Genomic DNA, 18,221 nt, shown 5'->3' with positions numbered 1-18,221 from the left:
TTATATTAATCTCCCTATGCTGAGTCTGTTTTGCCCATGATGATAATATTTGAGTGATCTCCCCATCCTTATCTCAACCCCTGAGCCCTTTGCATTGTATTTTTTCCCCCTTTTCCTTTGAGGAGGGAGAGGGAGAGAGTGGTTGTGGTGGAGCTCAGCCGCTCAGCTGGATAAGATCACCACATGCAGATAAAGGAATCAATATAATCACTTTTACTTTTCACTTTTCATTAACAGGGTGAGCTGGGCCATCCTGGTGGTTTGTATGAGATGCACTTTTGAGACCACCTAAAGGCTGAGACATCTCAGTGGTGTCTCTGTGCTGCCTGCCAGTGGCTGGCCGCAGAGAGAGGAAATGGGGACAGTGACTAGGCTGCATGATGGTCTGTTTGGTTAGAGTAGAAAAAACCTATATTCAGAATACCAGGGACTTCTAAAGCTCTATGGTTTTCATCAATCATATGAGGAATGCACCATCTCTAGCAGGCCATGTTCTTTTGTACTCCTTAATGGAAGGTGCTGCAGTTATCAACACAGAACCGATACCTAGTTGCTTGCCAGTAGAGTCAATAAATGTCTCCTTGCCCCCTTTTACTATTATATTTGTGGAGAAATCTTTGTTTCCCATGAACAGGCCTCTATCACCACGAGACAAAACATTTAGAAAGTAAGTTAAGCCTTATGACCCAAGCATATCTTTTAGCAATATTAAAAAATAGAATATGAAAGTAAGTCAGACAATGCTTTTATTCACCCAACAGTGAACATCAGTAGACAGTAGAAAACATTCTGAAAGGCATTAAAAGGCTTATGGTATCAACAATACATACAACCATAAGTTTTTTTTTTTTTTTTTAATGCTTCCAGTTATCTAACTTGTTAGTTGAACGCATGATTTTAGAACATACATCACTTTTGTATAGTACACCACATGAAAATTCACCTTTTACAGAAAGAATTCACCTGCTGTAAACAAAGAAGCATAACAGAAAAAAATATATATTCAACGTCACAGGCCAATGCTTGGGGGTGGCTGGCAAATTTTGCTGGTCTAAAAAGCCTGCTATGTCAGTAAAAGAGTTAAGACAAATATTTGCTGGTTCACACTGCTTATTATGAGACAACATAAAGTAGACTTGATCTTCCTTTTTGACTCACTTTTTTCGTTATCAGTTTCAACCACTTTAAACCCTGTCTAGCTGAGCTTGGAAACTGGATATCCTGCTGTTACTCTTGCAATATGACTCACTCATTTAAAAATCACTTTGACACCTGCTATTGATTTGTGGCTTGACACCTACTCCATCCAAATTTCCACCTAACATCACCCTGCTGTGATTAACAGTGGTAATGCTTTATGCTCATACCTGCTTTCAGACTGATGCTATTTTCTGATAGCTCTGTGACTTTTGGAACAAATTACTTTCAAGTGTTAAGGGAACCTAATGAATTCCTTTGCATTTTGAGTGGCTCTTTTTATTTTGATCCCTTTTACAGGGTCAAGTTTGGTTTAAAAAATATAAAAGTGACACACTTTCACTTTAATGCACTTTATGTTGTGCTTTCCAGAAAAAAAAAAATAAAAAAAAAATGTTGAGGAAACTGCAATGTTATTTATTGTTCTTAAGTGTGAGCTTTTTGCTGATTCTAATCACAGTGTGTGCACCAAAACAAGGAAGCTATAAAAGATCCTGACTTGATAACAAGGTATGTTAGCTACCTGAAGAACAAATTATGCTATAAGAAGTACCTCAGGGCCTGACCCTACTTAGGGACATGTAAACACTAGCTTCCAGGCAAATCCAGGCAAATTCAAGAGCACAGTCCTTTTTTTTTTTTTTTTTTTTTTTTTTTTTTTTTTTCTTGTTGTTGTTGTTGTTGTTTTGTTTTGTTTTGAATAGCCCCTGATCTGAAGAGGGCACAGAAAAATACAGAACCCAAAAGGCCAAAGATGATATGGCTTGTTCAAGATAAAGGAAGAATCCAGAACAAGTACCAAAAAAGAACCAAGTTCTCCTAGACTCAGTTATAGCCAAGTACACAAAACCATTCTGTGTTAGACAGATATCACTACATTAGGGATTATGCAAATATATTTGATGGCGTAAGGATGACTAGGTTAGTTCCTGTCTAAGTGTCTGAGTATTTCCAGTCTGAACCAGAGGTTTCCAGAAGTGTATGCACAGTTGACTAAGCTGGGTATTTGTGCTGTTAGTTTGCATGCATTCCCCTAACAAATTGTATCCTAAACTCACTGGGCGGTACAGAAACGTGCCCCCAGGCACCCAAATAAAAATGTGGGAACCAGCGAGCGAGGGTGTACAGCGCTCAGCAGACAGCACATTAACTCCTTTCTGCAGGGCTCTCTGTGCACTGCACTGTGCTGGCAGCAGCACTGTTGTCCTGAAAGACTTCCCTCCCTTCTCCCAGGTGGGAGCCCGATCCCATCGTGTAGCAACAACAACTAAAATATTGAGGATGAACCAAAGCTCACAGAAGATTAAGAGCTCCATCTGTTACTTCCTCAGGAACAGCAACCACACAGTGACTTGGTGCTCGTCCCTCTGAGAAAACTGCTCCCTTCCACTGTCAAGTGCAGCACAGACAAATCACATCCAGAAGTATTCTCTTGGTAATAGACAGCCAATTGCTCCGGTCCTTTCCCTGCAGGAATATTTGCTCTTGTGCTGAGCAGTATGAAAATGAAACAGGCGATCTCTGGAAGTGTAATTACTTGTGAGTGTATTTTATTCTGATTAATACAGTGCCAGCATAACACACACCCAGTGGACGGAGCTCTTTCTGCACACATTCAGCAATATTTCCCACACTTAAAATTCATGATTTTTAATAGACTGTTTAGCTTCCCTGCTCCCTTACCTGTGTTCAGAACTTTTTTTTCTTTTTTGGTAGTTTCCAGTATGTATGCACTACATGCCTGTGTAGCCAGAAAAGTGCCATCATGTGGCTAAATCTATCGGCTAAGCAAAACCAGCGTGTATAAAATCAGTGACCCTTTGATGTGACCCGCGCTTAACCTTTTTATAGTTTTCTTTTGGATACGAATTGCTTTGCTAGTGTTGGGCTATCTGCAAACGTAGGCGCCGCAGCGAGTTGTATTGAAGCACCACGCTCCCTCTAGTGTCCGAACTATAAGTTACACTTGTCGGATTTAATTGGGGTAACTTCGCCCCACAAACTGAACTGCATGTAATAACATCGCGGCCAATACGTCTACATTCCTAATGTTTCTAAAATGGTGAATGTTACAGACTACTTGAGGTCGGAAATGCTAACTTCTTCTACTTATAAGTCTCCACATAACTAACTCTAGTAACTATCACCTCTCCTTACTGTAGACAACAAAGCACTAACAGCACAGCAGATAATCTCCAACAGCAACAAAAAATTCTTTCTGCTAGCTCTGTAAATACGTGAACTGTACAAGAAATGTTATCATGAATTAAAATTTGTCTGTGCCGATGTAGTACGCTGTTGTCTTCCCCAGCAAAATGAGCTAGTCAACTGCTCTGATCAATGGGTACTCCTTACACCAACCTCCCTTCCCTAAGCACCTTCTAGGTTTCAGACACAATGCAAAAGAGCAGGCAGTTTATATCTCCTGGAGACTCGGGCTTATGATGCTCTCAGTCAGCTGGGAGAGTGAGCGAGTAAGAAGAGTGAGCGAGTAAGAAGAAAGAGCTCCCAGAGATCCCTGTTCATAGTTCAGATAAAATTTGTCAGCCCAGAGTTGGGTGGGTAAAGCTGGAAAATCCTGCTTAGACCTACTGCTGAGATCCAGAGGAGTGGCTCTAGGAAACTCCAGCATAATTACATTCTGAATGAATGAGTCTTGCACTGTACTGTACCTGCAATGATACAATGAATAGGTATGCACACTCCTACTTAACACGCCAGATTGCTTCCACAAGATACATAAACAGTTACCAGCGACTGCTTAAAGCGAATTGTAAGGAACAAAACATTTGGATTACTATCCCGAAGTTAAAGGTTGTACTCAGTGCTCCACAACTGTATACGTTATGCATCTCTTCTGAGGTTTTCAGTCTATAAAAAGGAAGCTGTTTATTTTTCAGGGTTATTTAGAAGTAAATATAGTTAATGTTTATATGAAATTCTTTTATGACCTGAGCCCAGTGAAGCTGATGGATTTCTTTAAACTGACTTTCCATAGCAATGAGGCATACCCATAGAAGATGGATGTTAGCAAACTGTTTAAAGTAAATAAATTTTGTGGAATGGAAAATGAAACTGGAAATGAAAAACTTCATTCAAACGTATTTACTCTGAATTTCAATAAAGTATGGCAGACCATCAATTTATGAATGGAATGAGGAAAACAAAAATAAAACTTTTCAATCTCTGTTTTAACTTAGCAGTTTGCTATCTGTGAATAAGTAAGCTTTGATCAGGTTGGCTGTAAAAAATCTGAAAGCTGTGAGTGTGACCACATTATGGTCACTGTGATTTCTGAGGAAAAAAGCAATTTCTAAGATGTGGAAATATAGGAAGTTAAAAGTTGTTCCCTAAAACTGATATGTTTTCATGGCATTGATTCTTGGAGAACCTAGATTCACAGACTTAACATTTCCCTCTCCTGAACCGAAGCCTTTGTGGTGGGTTGACCTTGATCAGCTGCCAGATACCCACCCAGCTGTTCTCCTCAACAGGACAGGGGACAAAGTAAGACCAAAAATCTTGTGTGTTGACATAAAACAGGAAGATCACTTACCAGTCATTGGAAAAAATGATGACTTGGGGAAGACTTTTTTTTTTTTTTTCATTCTTAAATAGAGTAGTATGTTGAGAAACAAAGAAACAAAAAATTATTAAAAATTATTTAAAAGTTATTAAAAATATTAAAAATACCTTATCCTCCACCTTTTCTTCTGAGGCTCAACCCCACTCTTTCACTCCTGACTCTTCTACCTCTACCCCCATGCTGGAGCAGGAGTTGGGGAATGGGGATTTCAGTCAGTCCTTAGCAATTCCTCTATGCTGCTCCTTTCTTCTCACACTTTTTCCCTGCTCCAGCATGAGGTCCCTCTCATGTGATACAGTCCATCAGGAACAGACCACTCTGGTGTGAGTCCCTCATGGCCCACAGTTCCTGCTCCCATGTAGGCTCCAAGGGCTGCAGCTTCCTTTATGCCATATCCATGGGCCGCAGTATGGTTATCTGCTCCAACGTGGTCCTCCACAGCCTGTAGGAGGACAACCTGCATCATCATGTTCCTCTCTAAAGGTTGCAGGGCCTGCTCTGTAGCACCACCTCCTTCTTCACTGACTGTGGTTTCTGTTGCATGTTTTTCTCTCATCTCTCCTGCAGCAGTTACACAGTGCTTTTTACCCATTCTTAGATAAACTTTCCCAGAGAGGCCCATGTACTGGGCTGATGTTAACCCCAGGTCTCAGTAGAGTGAACTCTTGAGAGGACTAGAGGGAATGGCCTCAAGTTGTGCAAGGGTTGGTTCAGGTTGGAAATGAGGAGACATTTCTTCTCAGAAAGAGTGGTCAGGCATTGGAATGGGTTGCTCAGTGAGGTGGTGGTGTCACTGTCCCTGGGGGTGTTTAAGGAAAGGTTGGACATGGTGCTTAGGGACATGGTTTAGTGGGTGATGTTGGTAGTAAAGTGATGGATGCACCAGCTGATCTTGGAGGTCTTTTCCAACCCTAATAATTTTATGCTGGGGGCTACCCTTCTGGAAGGCAGCTTAGCAGAAAAGGCTCTAGGGGTCCTGGTGGACATGTAATTAATCATGAGCAGACAGTGTGTGCCCTTGGCACTAAGAAAGCTAATGGTATCCTGGGCTTCATTAGGCTAAGCATTACCACCGGGTGGAAGGAGGTGATCCTTCCCCTCTACGCAGCACTGGTGTGGCCACCGTTGGAGCGATGGGTCCAGTTCTGGGCACCTTAGTGTAAGGAACATGGATATATGGGAGAGAGTCCAGTGAAGGGCTATAAAGATGATGGAGGGACTGGAGTGCATCACCTGTGAGGGAAGATTGGGAGAGTGGGGACTGTTCAGCTTGGAGAAGAGAAGGCCAAGGGAGATGTCCATTGGTCTGTTCTCCCATGTGCCTGGTGACAGGACGAGGGGGAATGGGTCAAAGTTGCACCAGGGGAGATTTAGGCTGGATATTAGGAAGAACTTCTTTACCGAATGGGTTGTTAGACATTGGAATGGGCTGCCCAGGGAGGTGGTGGAGTCACCATCCCTGGAAGTTTTTAAAAGACGTTTAGATGTAGAGCTTAGCGATATGGTTTAGTGGGGACTGTTAGTGTTAGGTCAGAGGTTGGACTCGATGATCCTGAGGTCTCTTCCAACCTAGAAATTCTGTGATTCTGTGAAATACCTGAAGGGAAAGAGCAAAGAGGACAGCGCCAGGCTCTTTCCAGTGGTGCCTAGTGCCAGGACAAGAGACACACACACACACTGAGCACATCTGGGAGAAAAAAACGTGATCTATTCCACTTTATTTTTCGATCTGAAGCACCCCCGCCGTTGCCTACATTTCCCAGAAGGCGGCGGCGGCCTGGTTCCCCCGCCCCCTCCGACACCGCCCCCTCCGGCCCCATCCCCGTCCCCGAGCCCTGCCCGCAGCGGGGCCGTCCCGGCGGCGGGTGCGGGCAGCGCAGCGCAGCGCCATGGCGGCGGGGCTGCGGTTTGACGGCCGGGTGGTGCTGGTCACCGGCGCCGGAGGAGGTGAGCGGCGGCCCCGGGGGCGTTGCTGGTGGCAGCGGGGGGCTCCCGGGGCCCTGCCGAGGGCCCGGCCGCGGCTGTGTGCGAGCGGCTCCGGGCGTGAGCAGCGCGTTGAGCTGAGGCGGGGAGGGAGGGAGGGAGCGGGGCGGCGGCGGCAGGTGCCTGGGCTGCCCGGGGGGCTGCGGTCCCGTCCCGTCCCGTCCCGTCCCGATGTTGGTGGCCCGCTGGCCGCTCCCCGGCCGGGAGGGGAGCTCGGGGGCGTGCGGCTGCCCCGAGAGCCGCGCCTTGACCCGGGCAGCTCCGTGATGGCCATCTGGGAGTGCGAAGTTTGGGGTGGTTCTCAGCTGCTGGAGGAGTTTTGGTTGTTTTCCACAACCCTCCGAGGGCACGCTGTGTTTCCACAGTGAACTCCTCCCTTTTTTTTTTTTTTTTTTTTTTTTTTTATGCCTTTGTGGAGCTGTGAGCACATACCAAGAACTCGTTTCTGGGCCCCAAACTGATAGGGAACCATTAGGGCTGGGAAAGACCTCCCAGATCATCTGGTCCAGCCACCCCCTACCACCCCCTAAACCATGTCCCTGTGCACCACATGTCTTGTGGATGAGGAATGAGGAATTCTGTGGAAAGCACTGAGTGGTCAGATTCATGTCACTTGGGTGTCACTTGGCCGATACTTGTCGCTTTCTCCTCAAGAGACATTGAGGCCAGGTTTTTGTGTGATGCTTTTCTGCTTTTCCCGGACCTGTACTGATGTGCTTCTTGCTAGACAGCAAATGTTACTGAAGTAGATGTTAATTTCTTAGGTAATAGCGAAACAAATAAACAAAAACCTGTGTCAATAACAAAACTTCCAGAAACCAGCACATGGGGCAAAAATCGCTTGTCATAAGCATGGCTATCGTGACCCTTACACCCTTGCATTTCTAGTTTTAGGCTGATCGAAAATGGTTTGTTGATAGAGAAAACTGTCGTTGTATGTCTTATTTCACAGCAATTTTTTTTTGACGAATAGGTGATTAAATAAAGGGAAGCTCTGTTAACTTCATGTTAGTTATTAGTTTGCTTCCATCTAGTTTACAACATGGTAGTTAGTATATACCGCTAATAGCATTGCTTGTTGACTTTTTTTTGAATGTCAGTGAACACATGAGAGCTGGGAATTTATTTGTATTGCTGATCCCTTTGTTTCAAAGTGAGACCTGTTTTTGCATAGACAGGCATCTAAAAATACGATAGCTTTCACTTTGGGCAAATCGCCTATGAAGAATACATTGTACTTGCCTGTAATGCAGCACTGTCATTGTTTCTGCAATTCAAACTACATATTTATTTATATATATTTTATTTTGAGATGAGCTTTGCCAGTTGAGAGCACTGGCACATTACCTGGATCTGTAAACCTCAATCATTTGGCTTTTCAAAAAAAAGTTTTCTTTTGGGGCCTTGTTTATATCAAGCAGTACACGCACCTCAAGTGTTACTATCCCTTGCAGAGGCTCACAGGAGCCTTAAGGAAAGTTCAAAATTGGTGTTGTGAGTTTAGTGTATTTCAAAACAGTCTAAACAGTTCTGACGTTCTTTTTTTTTTCCTTTGAGAAATGGCATTGAATGTGTTGGGGAGGGACAAATAGCTACTATTGAGAAATACATGAGAAACCTTTTTCTGGTTTTGTTTTTTATCATCTTTTGATCATTCAAATCTTAGTTTGAAATCTTCATCGTGAATTTCAATAGTGATTTTTGACTGATTCAGTGAATAATATCTGTGTGAGTAAATGGTTTGTTACTGCAAGTAACTAGTGTTTAACACACCTAGAATGTAAATCAGAATAAAGGTGCAAAAGTCTTGCTTGTGTATGTGAGGTAAAAATTACATTCTACTGTTACAGTAGGTAAACTATGTATGTGTTTGGGTAGCTGTGGTACTAGGTGATTCCTTTGTACTGAAATACTCGGAGGAATTTTGTCACTACATCTTCTGTCACAGTTAATTATTTTTTGTTGTTTTGTAAGTTTCTTCTTCAAATCTCAAAGACTAACTTTAACCAGGAAAGTGTCTTATTCACTTGGAATGTAATTAATTAACTTGAAACATCCCCTCCTGCAAAGCTGTGTCAAGACATTAAATTTTCTGCTTTACCAATATATTTTTCTGTCACAAACACAAAGACAGCGGCAGGTAGCTTTCCCTGATGGTTCTTCTGAGTGCAGTAACAAAAAGTAAGCATGGGCAATTTTTTTTTCTCTTAACTGGAGGTTCTGTCAAGAATTTATCTGCTGATCTGCTTTTCAGCTTTTTGTGCAACTACTCCAGGGGGAAATGGAATTTTACTTAAAACCTGCAGGATTCTTATGTTGATTTGGTGCATCTTTGTTCATGCATTTTATTTTGTTTCCAAAATTTAACTCTTTTTAAACTTTATTTTTATAATTATTTTTAAACTAGGTTTGGGCAGAGCTTATGCACTCGCTTTTGCTGAAAGAGGAGCTTCAGTGGTTGGTAAGTTTTATCTTAACAAACTCGATCGAGATACTAACCTTTACCTTTTTACATGGCTGTTGTTCAATAATCTGTGCCCTTTCTAACAGTAACCTTTGTTATACAATAATTTTCTGTCTTATCTGATGCAATTTAAATTTTGCTTCAATGCTTTATTATGAAACAAGTTACCTGAGATTGTCCAAGAGCTTACTATCGTTGAAAAAAGTTTGAGTCAGATAATCGCCCTGACTTGTATTTCATCCATATATACCAGTCTTTACTGTGAGTTGTAGACAAAGGGTATAATTTCAGGTGAGTACTGTTCATAAACTTTTAATATGACCATTCAGAAGTGTGAATGTGTGTCTTCTTCTGCCTTCTCCCAGGAGAGTAAATACGTCAGAAGGTAGTGCAGTATAAGTTACCCCCCAGAAAACAAAATACTGTGAAAGTGCACTGCACTGTTTCTTTTTTGCAGAGCATCGCACAAGGGCCGTCAACGACAGTACTGTATAGCTCTCAGTTGAGGATTCCTAATGGTTTCGTAGTTATTTGCTTCAGCTTTCGTTAGTTCTGTAAAGTGCTGTGTCACAATTCTGAAGGTTAAGCTATGTTCTTGGGCACTCTCCAGAAGTGAGCCAGTACCATCTCACTGGCTGTGAGGGGAATTTGTTCAGGTATTGTTGCTGAGTTCAAGATTAAAAGCTTAAGCAGACTTTCTTGAGTATGGGCAAGAACTTGCTGATTTCTGCAGCTTTCAGATAAACATCCCAATCTCAATTTACAATAAATTTACAATAAATTTTCATAAAAAATATTAATTTTCCTTTCTTGATTAAAAATGAGAAGTCTTTCTGTAGACAACTTAAAAATTTTTTTTTTTTTGGTAATTTCTACTTTTGATATGTATCTTATTTACTGGGAATATGAGTACTTCATCTCTAGTTCTTATCTAACAAGCATTAGGTCACTAAAGTAGCCAAAATGTTTAATTGTATTGTTTCTGTGCAGTTAATACTGTTCTGACTTTCCAGAATGATCTGAGAGATCATTCGTATTACGTTGCCTGGCTATACTCATATGGCCCTTTCCCTATGGCCCTATTGCATAATACGTAAATCAGTAAGATAAGAATTGACTGTCTGTAAGGGAAACTTCTTGTCTCCCTCGGGAAATTGCACCTCTTCAGCTCATAGAGGAGTGCTTTGCTATTCCTCTATTTCCTTTACATGCTTGTATTTATTTATTTTTATTCTGTTCTCATGATTCTGACTGCATGCATTTGAGATGATCTATTTAGCTTGGAGGTTTTATTTCCTTTCTCTTTTGCATCGGTTCGGTAATGTACATGACAATGTTAGCTGTTAGCATGTTCTCTATTCTTTCTTTCGGCTTCAAGTATTGCACTTTTTTTTTTTTTTTATAAATTCTTTCCGTAGCTGACTTCTCCTGGGCTTTGGAAGACTCTTTCACTCACTTGGATTTTCTCCAGTGTTTCCACATCTTGCCTGAAGTACTGTACACAAAACTTAATACAGGATTCTAGATAAGACCTTTTTGGTTTGAGTAATAGGGAAAGATTTTGTCACGTGTTCTGCAAGCCATGTTCCTCTTTATATGCAGAATTAAGGAGAAAAAACAAAGCACAACATGTATTTTGTGATGATACAGCAGACTCACAAGAATTGAATTTCACTATAGCCTGGTGCTTGAGGACTTGGAAGGTATGAAGCTGGAGTTCACCGTAGCAAAAGACAGTCATGTCAATCCATATTCATTTCAAGTTTTCTTAAAAATTCGTATTAAACCTGTTGAAATAATCTGTTTTTTTTTTTTTGAAGTTCTTTGACCAAATGTAATGTGCAGGTTTTTTTTTTTTTCTTTCCCTAATGAATTCTGTGAACTTTTGTGACATGTAAATGCAGCAATCTATGGTGTTGGTACAGTGCAGCTGCTGTTAATGACATGTGTGCCCCATTATGTAGAGCAGTCTGCAAACAAAGCAGCTCTCTGTGTCAAGTGGCCCTCTTGTCCCTAAAAGATCAGGATCTGAAGTTCCAGCGGAGCTCTTCTCCCTTTGTTTAGATCTCTTGATCTGTTCTATAGTGAAGTTTACCTGTAACACTGGCTACTCTATTAAGCAGGCAGAAAGTCTTCCCAGTCCTGTTTACAGTTCATGCAGTAGCTTTGGCAGTTTGATGGGAGACCAGAATTAATCACCTATAATTAGTACGATATCTCAATCTCTAAAATACAGTGACACAGTTAGAGGGGTAGCTTGGGCAAGGAAAATAAGCTATGTGCATGGTGGGGAAAAAAATCGAAAGTTGTTTCATGTTATTTTTTTTAAATAATAGTGTATATCATACTACTTTTTTTTAAAAACAAACAAACAATAACATGACCTACTGTTCTTCTCTAGTTGTCTGAAATTTTCAGCAGGATCCAGATGCTCCAGATTTTATGCATACTTCTTAAAACTTGTAGTGTGATAATGAGATAATCAGAGACAAGAAAGATTAATGATTAAAAAAATATTTCTTTGTGATGCACAGTGAATGATCTTGGAGGTGACTTCAAGGGATATGGCAAGAGCTCCTCAGCTGCCGACAAAGTTGTCAATGAAATCAGAGCAAAAGGAGGGAAAGCAGTACCCAATTATGGTATGTTATTCTTCCAGACTACTTTAATGCTTTAGCTATAGTGGGCATCTTAAACGAAAAGCTAACACTGCTTAATAAAGGACTACTGCTAGCTTGCCAATATCATATAAACTAAATAGGTGAATCGTAAGTTGGAGCAAGGAAGCAGAGATGCTAAAAGCAAGTTCATAAAGGGTTTCCTAATTCATAATCTTCTATTAATAACCTTTTCTTTCATACACTATCTCGGTATTGGATTACTGAAGAAGTGTCCAGCTGCAGTTACCAGAGGCAAAATGCAAATGGACTGTTCTGACTTGTTTGGCTTCTTGTTTTTCTTGCAGTGCCAAACATTGCAGCATTTAGACTTACTGAATGGAGTTTGCTTTAGGCCATATGCATTTGGTGACTAAATTTATTTTATGTTGGGGTTGTACACAATACGTAATTCCACAAAGCTAAGAAAACATATTAATGTCCTTGATGTTTAATGTTGGATTTACTTAAATTTATGCTTTTTTCTTATAGATTCAGTGGAAGATGGTGAAAAGCTTGTGAAGTCAGCACTTGAGGCTTTTGGGAGGATAGGTACAGTTGCTTAATTCTTACAACTTGTTTGCAAGTGCAGCAGCATTATAAACAGTAGTTAACAAGTGTATGAAATACAGCATCATAGCAGTTGCTCTGTACTTACAAGCCCTTGATTTCATTAGATTGCAGGGACTTGCTGCTTTAAATCTGAATAGGCAGCTTTTCTCTCCTGTTACTTTTTAGCAAATTTTAAAGCTTAATATAAAATTCTGCCCTGCAGAATTTTGATACTGAAGTAATGTTTAACAATTTCTGTATCAAAGCACAGAGCTCATCAATTATTATAACTAATTACATAAAATTAAGATAAATAATTGAGCAGGAGAGTCAGATAGGCTCTGACATGTTTGGGAAGCTCTTTGCATATGTGAAAATCAAAATGCTCTAACACAAAAAAGGAAAAAAACAACAACAACAAACAGCCATGCCTGAGTTATTTCATCCACCAAGTAAAGTTCCTCTTTTGCATATGATTACCACTCCTTAACTGTGAAATTTATGTAGTTTTTTATGCTTAAATGGCTAATATTATATGTGATAAAAGCCAAGAAAATTCAAATTAAAAATGCGATAAAAGGTTATGGTTCAGATTTTTTAGTGTCTGTACACCTCTAGTGATTCCAACTTTTGAGATTCGCTTCAACAAAGATGGTGGCACAAACTGCATAATCTGGAGTGCAGTGAAATACAAAGCAACCTGCAAAACAGAGTAGGATGGCTGCATCCTGCAAGTATTGTGTTCCTAGGAAGACATCACTTCTCGACTTCTTTATCTGGCTTTTTTCTGTCAGTAAGCTGAGACTTGCCTGTACCTAGGCATTTAGTCTTAATCGTTGTCCGGTGGTAGAGTTTGCCTAAACAGAACAAGGAGCTGTAGTATAGATGAGTAAAATAATGCATGAGTGCAGTATTATGTTTGTCTCTATGTATTTTATAGAGCTGGGAGAAAAATTGAAGTAACCTTGTATTTTGTCAGCATATTCACTAAGTTTTCTTTTTCTTTTTTTTTTCCTCTTTTCAGATATTGTTATAAATAATGCTGGGTAAGTAAACATGAAAATATCTTCCTGTATGATTGTGGGATGTTACTTTTGTGTAAACACTATTTCATCTTCCATTTTGGTTCTCCTGATTATGTTTTTTAGAATTCTAAGAGACCGGTCTTTTGTTCGGATAAGTGATGAAGATTGGGGTGAGTTGATAAACTGTGAAATTAACTTAATGTGTGAAACATGGAAGGTACATGTTTGTTCAGGCAAGAAAAGAGTGGGAAGGCTGTCTCTGCCAGATCAGAGAATTATTTTTGCCTTGAGAGCTTAGTTATAACATGCTTGTGTTCACTTGTCTTGTGTTCAGCTTGCAAACCAGATCTGTGCTGCAATGCGTGGTAGGTGGGTGAGTTTCTCAAGGGAAAGAAAGGCCCTAGTTGCCCTTCTAGTTGCTGAGTGAAATAGAAAAAAGAGCCATGTGAGAAACACAGTACAGTTTTTGTGAACAGAATGCATTCCTAGCACCAGCACTGACTGAATGCTAAACAGGGTTGAAAGACCCAGAACTAAAAACAGAGGAAAGAAAACTCACGTGCCAAGAGACAGAAGAGAGCACGGGCAACCTCCAGTGAGTTGGTAGGTGCGGATAAACTAGTAGAGTAGTCTTCTTTAAAAAGGGCGTAGCTTTTGTAGGCCTTTCTTGACTCTGTTCAAGGGCAGGAATTTTGGATGCTTGTAAATTCTATTACAGATCTCCATCCCAAGAGGAGGAAGGGGTGGTCAGTGTGTGTTCAGACAAACACTTCAAAATGGTCTTTAAAAAAGAAAACAAAACTAGCCTTTCTAGTCGCAGTTTCAGTATGTGAAGAGAGTGCGGTTTTTGTCAAGAAGAAACAAATGTTGTATTTCAAATGTGCAGACAAAATCCTGGGTATATTAAATTACAATTAACTTGTTCCTAGATATAATTCATAGAATTCATTTGAGGGGATCCTTCCTTGTCACCCGAGCTGCATGGAATCATATGAAAAATCAGAAGTTTGGCAGGTAAAAATTTAAATGTCTTTTTTTTTTTCCTTTTTTTTTTTTTTCAGTAAGATGTAGCAGTCTGATGCATGTCTTTACATTAAAAAAGGAGTTTTGCATCTTTTTCTTTCAGGGTCACTGGGGTTAAACGAAAATCAGTCCACATGTGTCAGCACTTTCAGTTCTGTCCTCCTGCCCCATCCACTTTTACAGGTTATGTCCACGTAGATGGTGAAATCCCAGTCAGGAGCTGTAGGGTTATAAAAATAACACTTAATTTCATTATTACTCACTAGAAATGTGTCTTACATGCCTGTTACTGCAAATCTGAGAGGTTCTTCTCCTGCTCTTTATACAGATTACAGGTGCATACACTTCTGCTTGTGGGTCTTAAGGGCTTGGTTTTTTTTTATTTCCCTTTGGGAAAAGGTATTTGACTTAGAAGTCGTGGCATGTTGCCAGGCCCAGAGAGTGGTGGTGAACAGAGTGGAATCCAGCTGGTGACCAGTCAGCAGTGGTGTTCCCCAGGGGTCAGTGTTGGGGCCCATCCTTGTTAACGTCTTTGTTGATGACTTGGATGGGGGAATTGAGTGTACCCTCAGTAAGTTTGCAGACAACATCAAGGTGGGGGGATGTGTTGATCTGCCGCAGGGTAGCAAGACCTTGCAGAGGGACCTAGACAGGTTGGGTCAGTTGGCAGAGGCCAATGGGATGAGGTTCAACATGGCTAAGTGCTGGGTCCTGCACTTGGGGCACAACAACCCCAACCAGCACTACAGGCTTGCGGCAGAGTGGCTCAAAAGCTGTGAAGAGAGAAGGGACCTGGGAGTGTTGGTCGATGCTTGCCCAAGTGGCCAAAAAGGCCGATAGCATCCTGGCTTGTATCAGGAACAGTGCAGCCAGCAGCACCAGGGCAGTGATCGTCCCTCTGTACTCTCTCTGCTCTGCTCTGGTGAGGCTGCACCTTGAGTCCTGTGTTCAGTTTTGTGCCCTCCACATGGCCCAAAAGGACATGAAGGCCCTGGAACGTGTCCAGAGAAGGGCTACAAAGATGGTGAAGGACCTGGAGCAGAAGTCCTATGGGGAGTGGCTGAGGGAACTGGGGTTGTTTAGTCTGGAGAAGAGGAGGCTCAGGGGAGACCTCATTGCTCTCTGCAACTGCCTGAAAGGAAGTTGTGGGGACCTGGGGTTCGGCTTCTTCTCACAGGTAACTAATGATAGGACTAGAGGGAATGGCCTCAAGTTGTGCCGGGGAGGTTTAGGTTGGAAATGAGGAGACATTTCTTCTCAGAAAGAGCAGTCAGGCATTGTGACGGGTTGCCCAGGGAGGTGTTGGCATAATCATCCCTGGGGGTGTTCAAGGAAAGGCTGGACGTGGTGCTTAGGGACATGGTTTAGTGGGTGATATTGGTGGTAGGGTCATGGTTGGACCAGATGATCTTTGAGGTCTTTCCCAACCTTTATGATTCTTTGACGGTACATGCTAAGTTTGTTTCTGTATGTTAGCAGAAAGGGTGAAGTGACTTCAGATCTTTACTTTTTCTGTTTTTGTTGCATTTATCAAAACAGTGATGGGATTACGTTAATCTCAATGGCAGTGCCCACATGCCAAAAGCTATATTAATTTCTTTATCATTCTGTGACCAAACTAGCATTCGTTCTCATTCCAGGGAACTAAAGTAGAATGGTGAGGGAAGAGATCAGCATGCAGAATACCTGGGGAAAGTCTAGGAGTTGCAACCATTTAGGATGTGCTTCTCTGGGCTCCTTTTAGGTATTTGCTCAGGTAACAGTGGTAGTTTGTACTTCTGCGGTTTATGTATAGATGTGTGCCATCTGCAAAATGCCTGTTTGGTATATAGATTTTGTAACTTTTTATGTCTTGGTGATATTGAGCCAGCACTGGAGACATATCTCTTTATTAGATTAAGAACAGTGGGTTGTTGCCAGTGAGGCAAGTGAAAATAAAAGATGAAATAGATTTTGATCCTAGATATGCAATGGGCTTGTAGTAGATTCAAAGTGATTCTGATAAGGCTTCTTTTAAATGTGAAGGTGTAGACACTCCTTTTTCTTTTGAGTTCTGTTTTATAAGAAGACATGCAGCACAGTGTTATCTTGCCTCAGAACAGCTATAAACGTCAGTGACTTCAGATCTGTCTTGTGAACAGTTCAGTCATCTCCACAGCCATAATGTTAGGGAACAGCAAAGGGCAAGACTTGGTGAACTTCTTCTTTTGCTTATTTAATGCACATTAGGATTCTTTGAAGTTTTCTGTGAATTCAGTAAGAATGCTTTTCCGTATGTTACAAGGTAGATAAAAAGGTGAAGCCATTTTCAATAAAGTCAGTTTTTCTGACTGCTGAAGTCATTTGTTATTAATATCGCCATTTGAAGTGCAGTTAGAGCAGGAAAAGAAAATACGTTCTTCTACGCCATAATTTTGTCACAAGTGTATATTCTTGTTTCACAGTATAACTCAGGCACACAGTTTTTTTCTGCTATGACAACTCCTAAAGATTTGTCCAGTGTTTTGCATCAGTCAGACACTAAAAGGACATCTGATTGTTACCAAAAAAAGTGCTTTGATTCCTATTTCCACACTTTGTTAGAATACAGAAAATAAAATGCCAAAGCTGGAAAGTACTGTTGTGAAGAATTAAACAACTTGAAGTCATGTAACTTCTCTTTCTTTTCCCTTAAGGATAATTATGACTTCCTCAGCTGCTGGAATTTATGGAAACTTTGGTCAGGCCAACTACAGTGCTGCAAAACTTGGCCTTTTGGGTCTTTCAAACACAATTGCAATTGAAGGCCGGAAGTACAACATCCACTGCAACACCATTGCTCCTACTGCTGGATCCAGACTGACCCAGACTGTCATGCCACAAGGTGAAATATTTAAGGTGTATGTGTTCAGACATTTTTTCAGTGGATTGAAGAACAGCTAAGTTTCTTATTAGCAAATGCAAATCTTTTGCACTTGAGAAACTGCTAATTCATTATTTTACTGTCTTTCGGTCTTTGGATTGTCAACTGATCGGTTGTTTTAAGGAATCCTTATTTTCTGCTATAAGATATGAAGCAATTTTTGTAATTTGCAAACGCAATTTCATGTAGCAAGGCGTTTTAATGACAGTCTCTTCCAAGATCCTCCCTGATGTAGTGAAAAGGCTTGTTTGTTTTTGTTAGATGTAGAATGATGTATGTGCATAGGGTGTCTGCACTTCCAGTATTGTCTGATTTACAAATACCATTTTTACACAACATGTGTGTGTACTCCTTTGTTCCATGATCAGCAGCATGCAATAATGAGCAGAGTTACCTAGTATGTTTTTCTGTATTGCACAGCTTTGAGTACTTGAGTATCTTTGAGTACTTGAACAAGTTTTAATAGAGCGTTGCACTGAGAAGTCACTATATGTGTATACTGACTAGTATGTTATGAGATTCAGCTGTGTTTAAAGTATAAATTTAGGATAGAGTGACTAATTTCTTTGGCAAATGACCAGAGAAACAAAAAGCAGTCAAAGCAAGAAAACTCTGTAAAAAGAAATTGCTTTCAGAAAGTCTTCTAGTCAGCTTATTTCATCCCCCAGCCCTACTTCTTTTGCCTAATGACAGGGAAAGTTCAAAGCTAGCAGAATCATTACATTTTTCAGACTGACATAGAGTATAGCCAAGAGTAATATATTTTGTATAGTTATACGTAGGTTGAATACATGGTTTTGTTTCACTAGTTAAGTCCTATGTAAAGCATCCT

At 40.8% G+C, this 18,221-nt stretch overlaps 1 protein-coding gene across 2 annotated transcripts in view; it reads left to right on the top strand.

The window, feature by feature from the left end:
* Positions 1-6,571: 6,571 nt before the first annotated feature.
* The window catches only part of HSD17B4 (hydroxysteroid 17-beta dehydrogenase 4), a 60,691-nt gene continuing 49,041 nt past the window's right edge, over positions 6,572-18,221 (top strand). The window contains exons 1-8 of one of the 2 annotated variants that reach the window (XM_027446356.3): positions 6,572-6,730; positions 9,174-9,227; positions 11,765-11,872; positions 12,380-12,439; positions 13,464-13,485; positions 13,588-13,634; positions 14,394-14,478; positions 17,163-17,350. In XM_027446356.3, coding sequence (XP_027302157.2) covers positions 6,673-6,730; positions 9,174-9,227; positions 11,765-11,872; positions 12,380-12,439; positions 13,464-13,485; positions 13,588-13,634; positions 14,394-14,478; positions 17,163-17,350 — 622 coding nt within the window. In that variant the 5' untranslated portion in view covers positions 6,572-6,672. Of the gene's footprint in view, positions 6,731-8,855; positions 8,948-9,173; positions 9,228-11,764; positions 11,873-12,379; positions 12,440-13,463; positions 13,486-13,587; positions 13,635-14,393; positions 14,479-17,162; positions 17,351-18,221 lie in introns of those variants that run through there. The other variant, XM_038170576.2, reaches the window with a different exon arrangement.

Source organism: Anas platyrhynchos, chromosome Z (assembly GCF_047663525.1).
Source record: "Anas platyrhynchos isolate ZD024472 breed Pekin duck chromosome Z, IASCAAS_PekinDuck_T2T, whole genome shotgun sequence".
Lineage (NCBI taxonomy): Eukaryota > Metazoa > Chordata > Aves > Anseriformes > Anatidae > Anas > Anas platyrhynchos.
The sequence above is the reverse complement of the archived record's forward strand: the minus strand, read 5'-3'. Positions and strand labels throughout refer to the sequence as shown.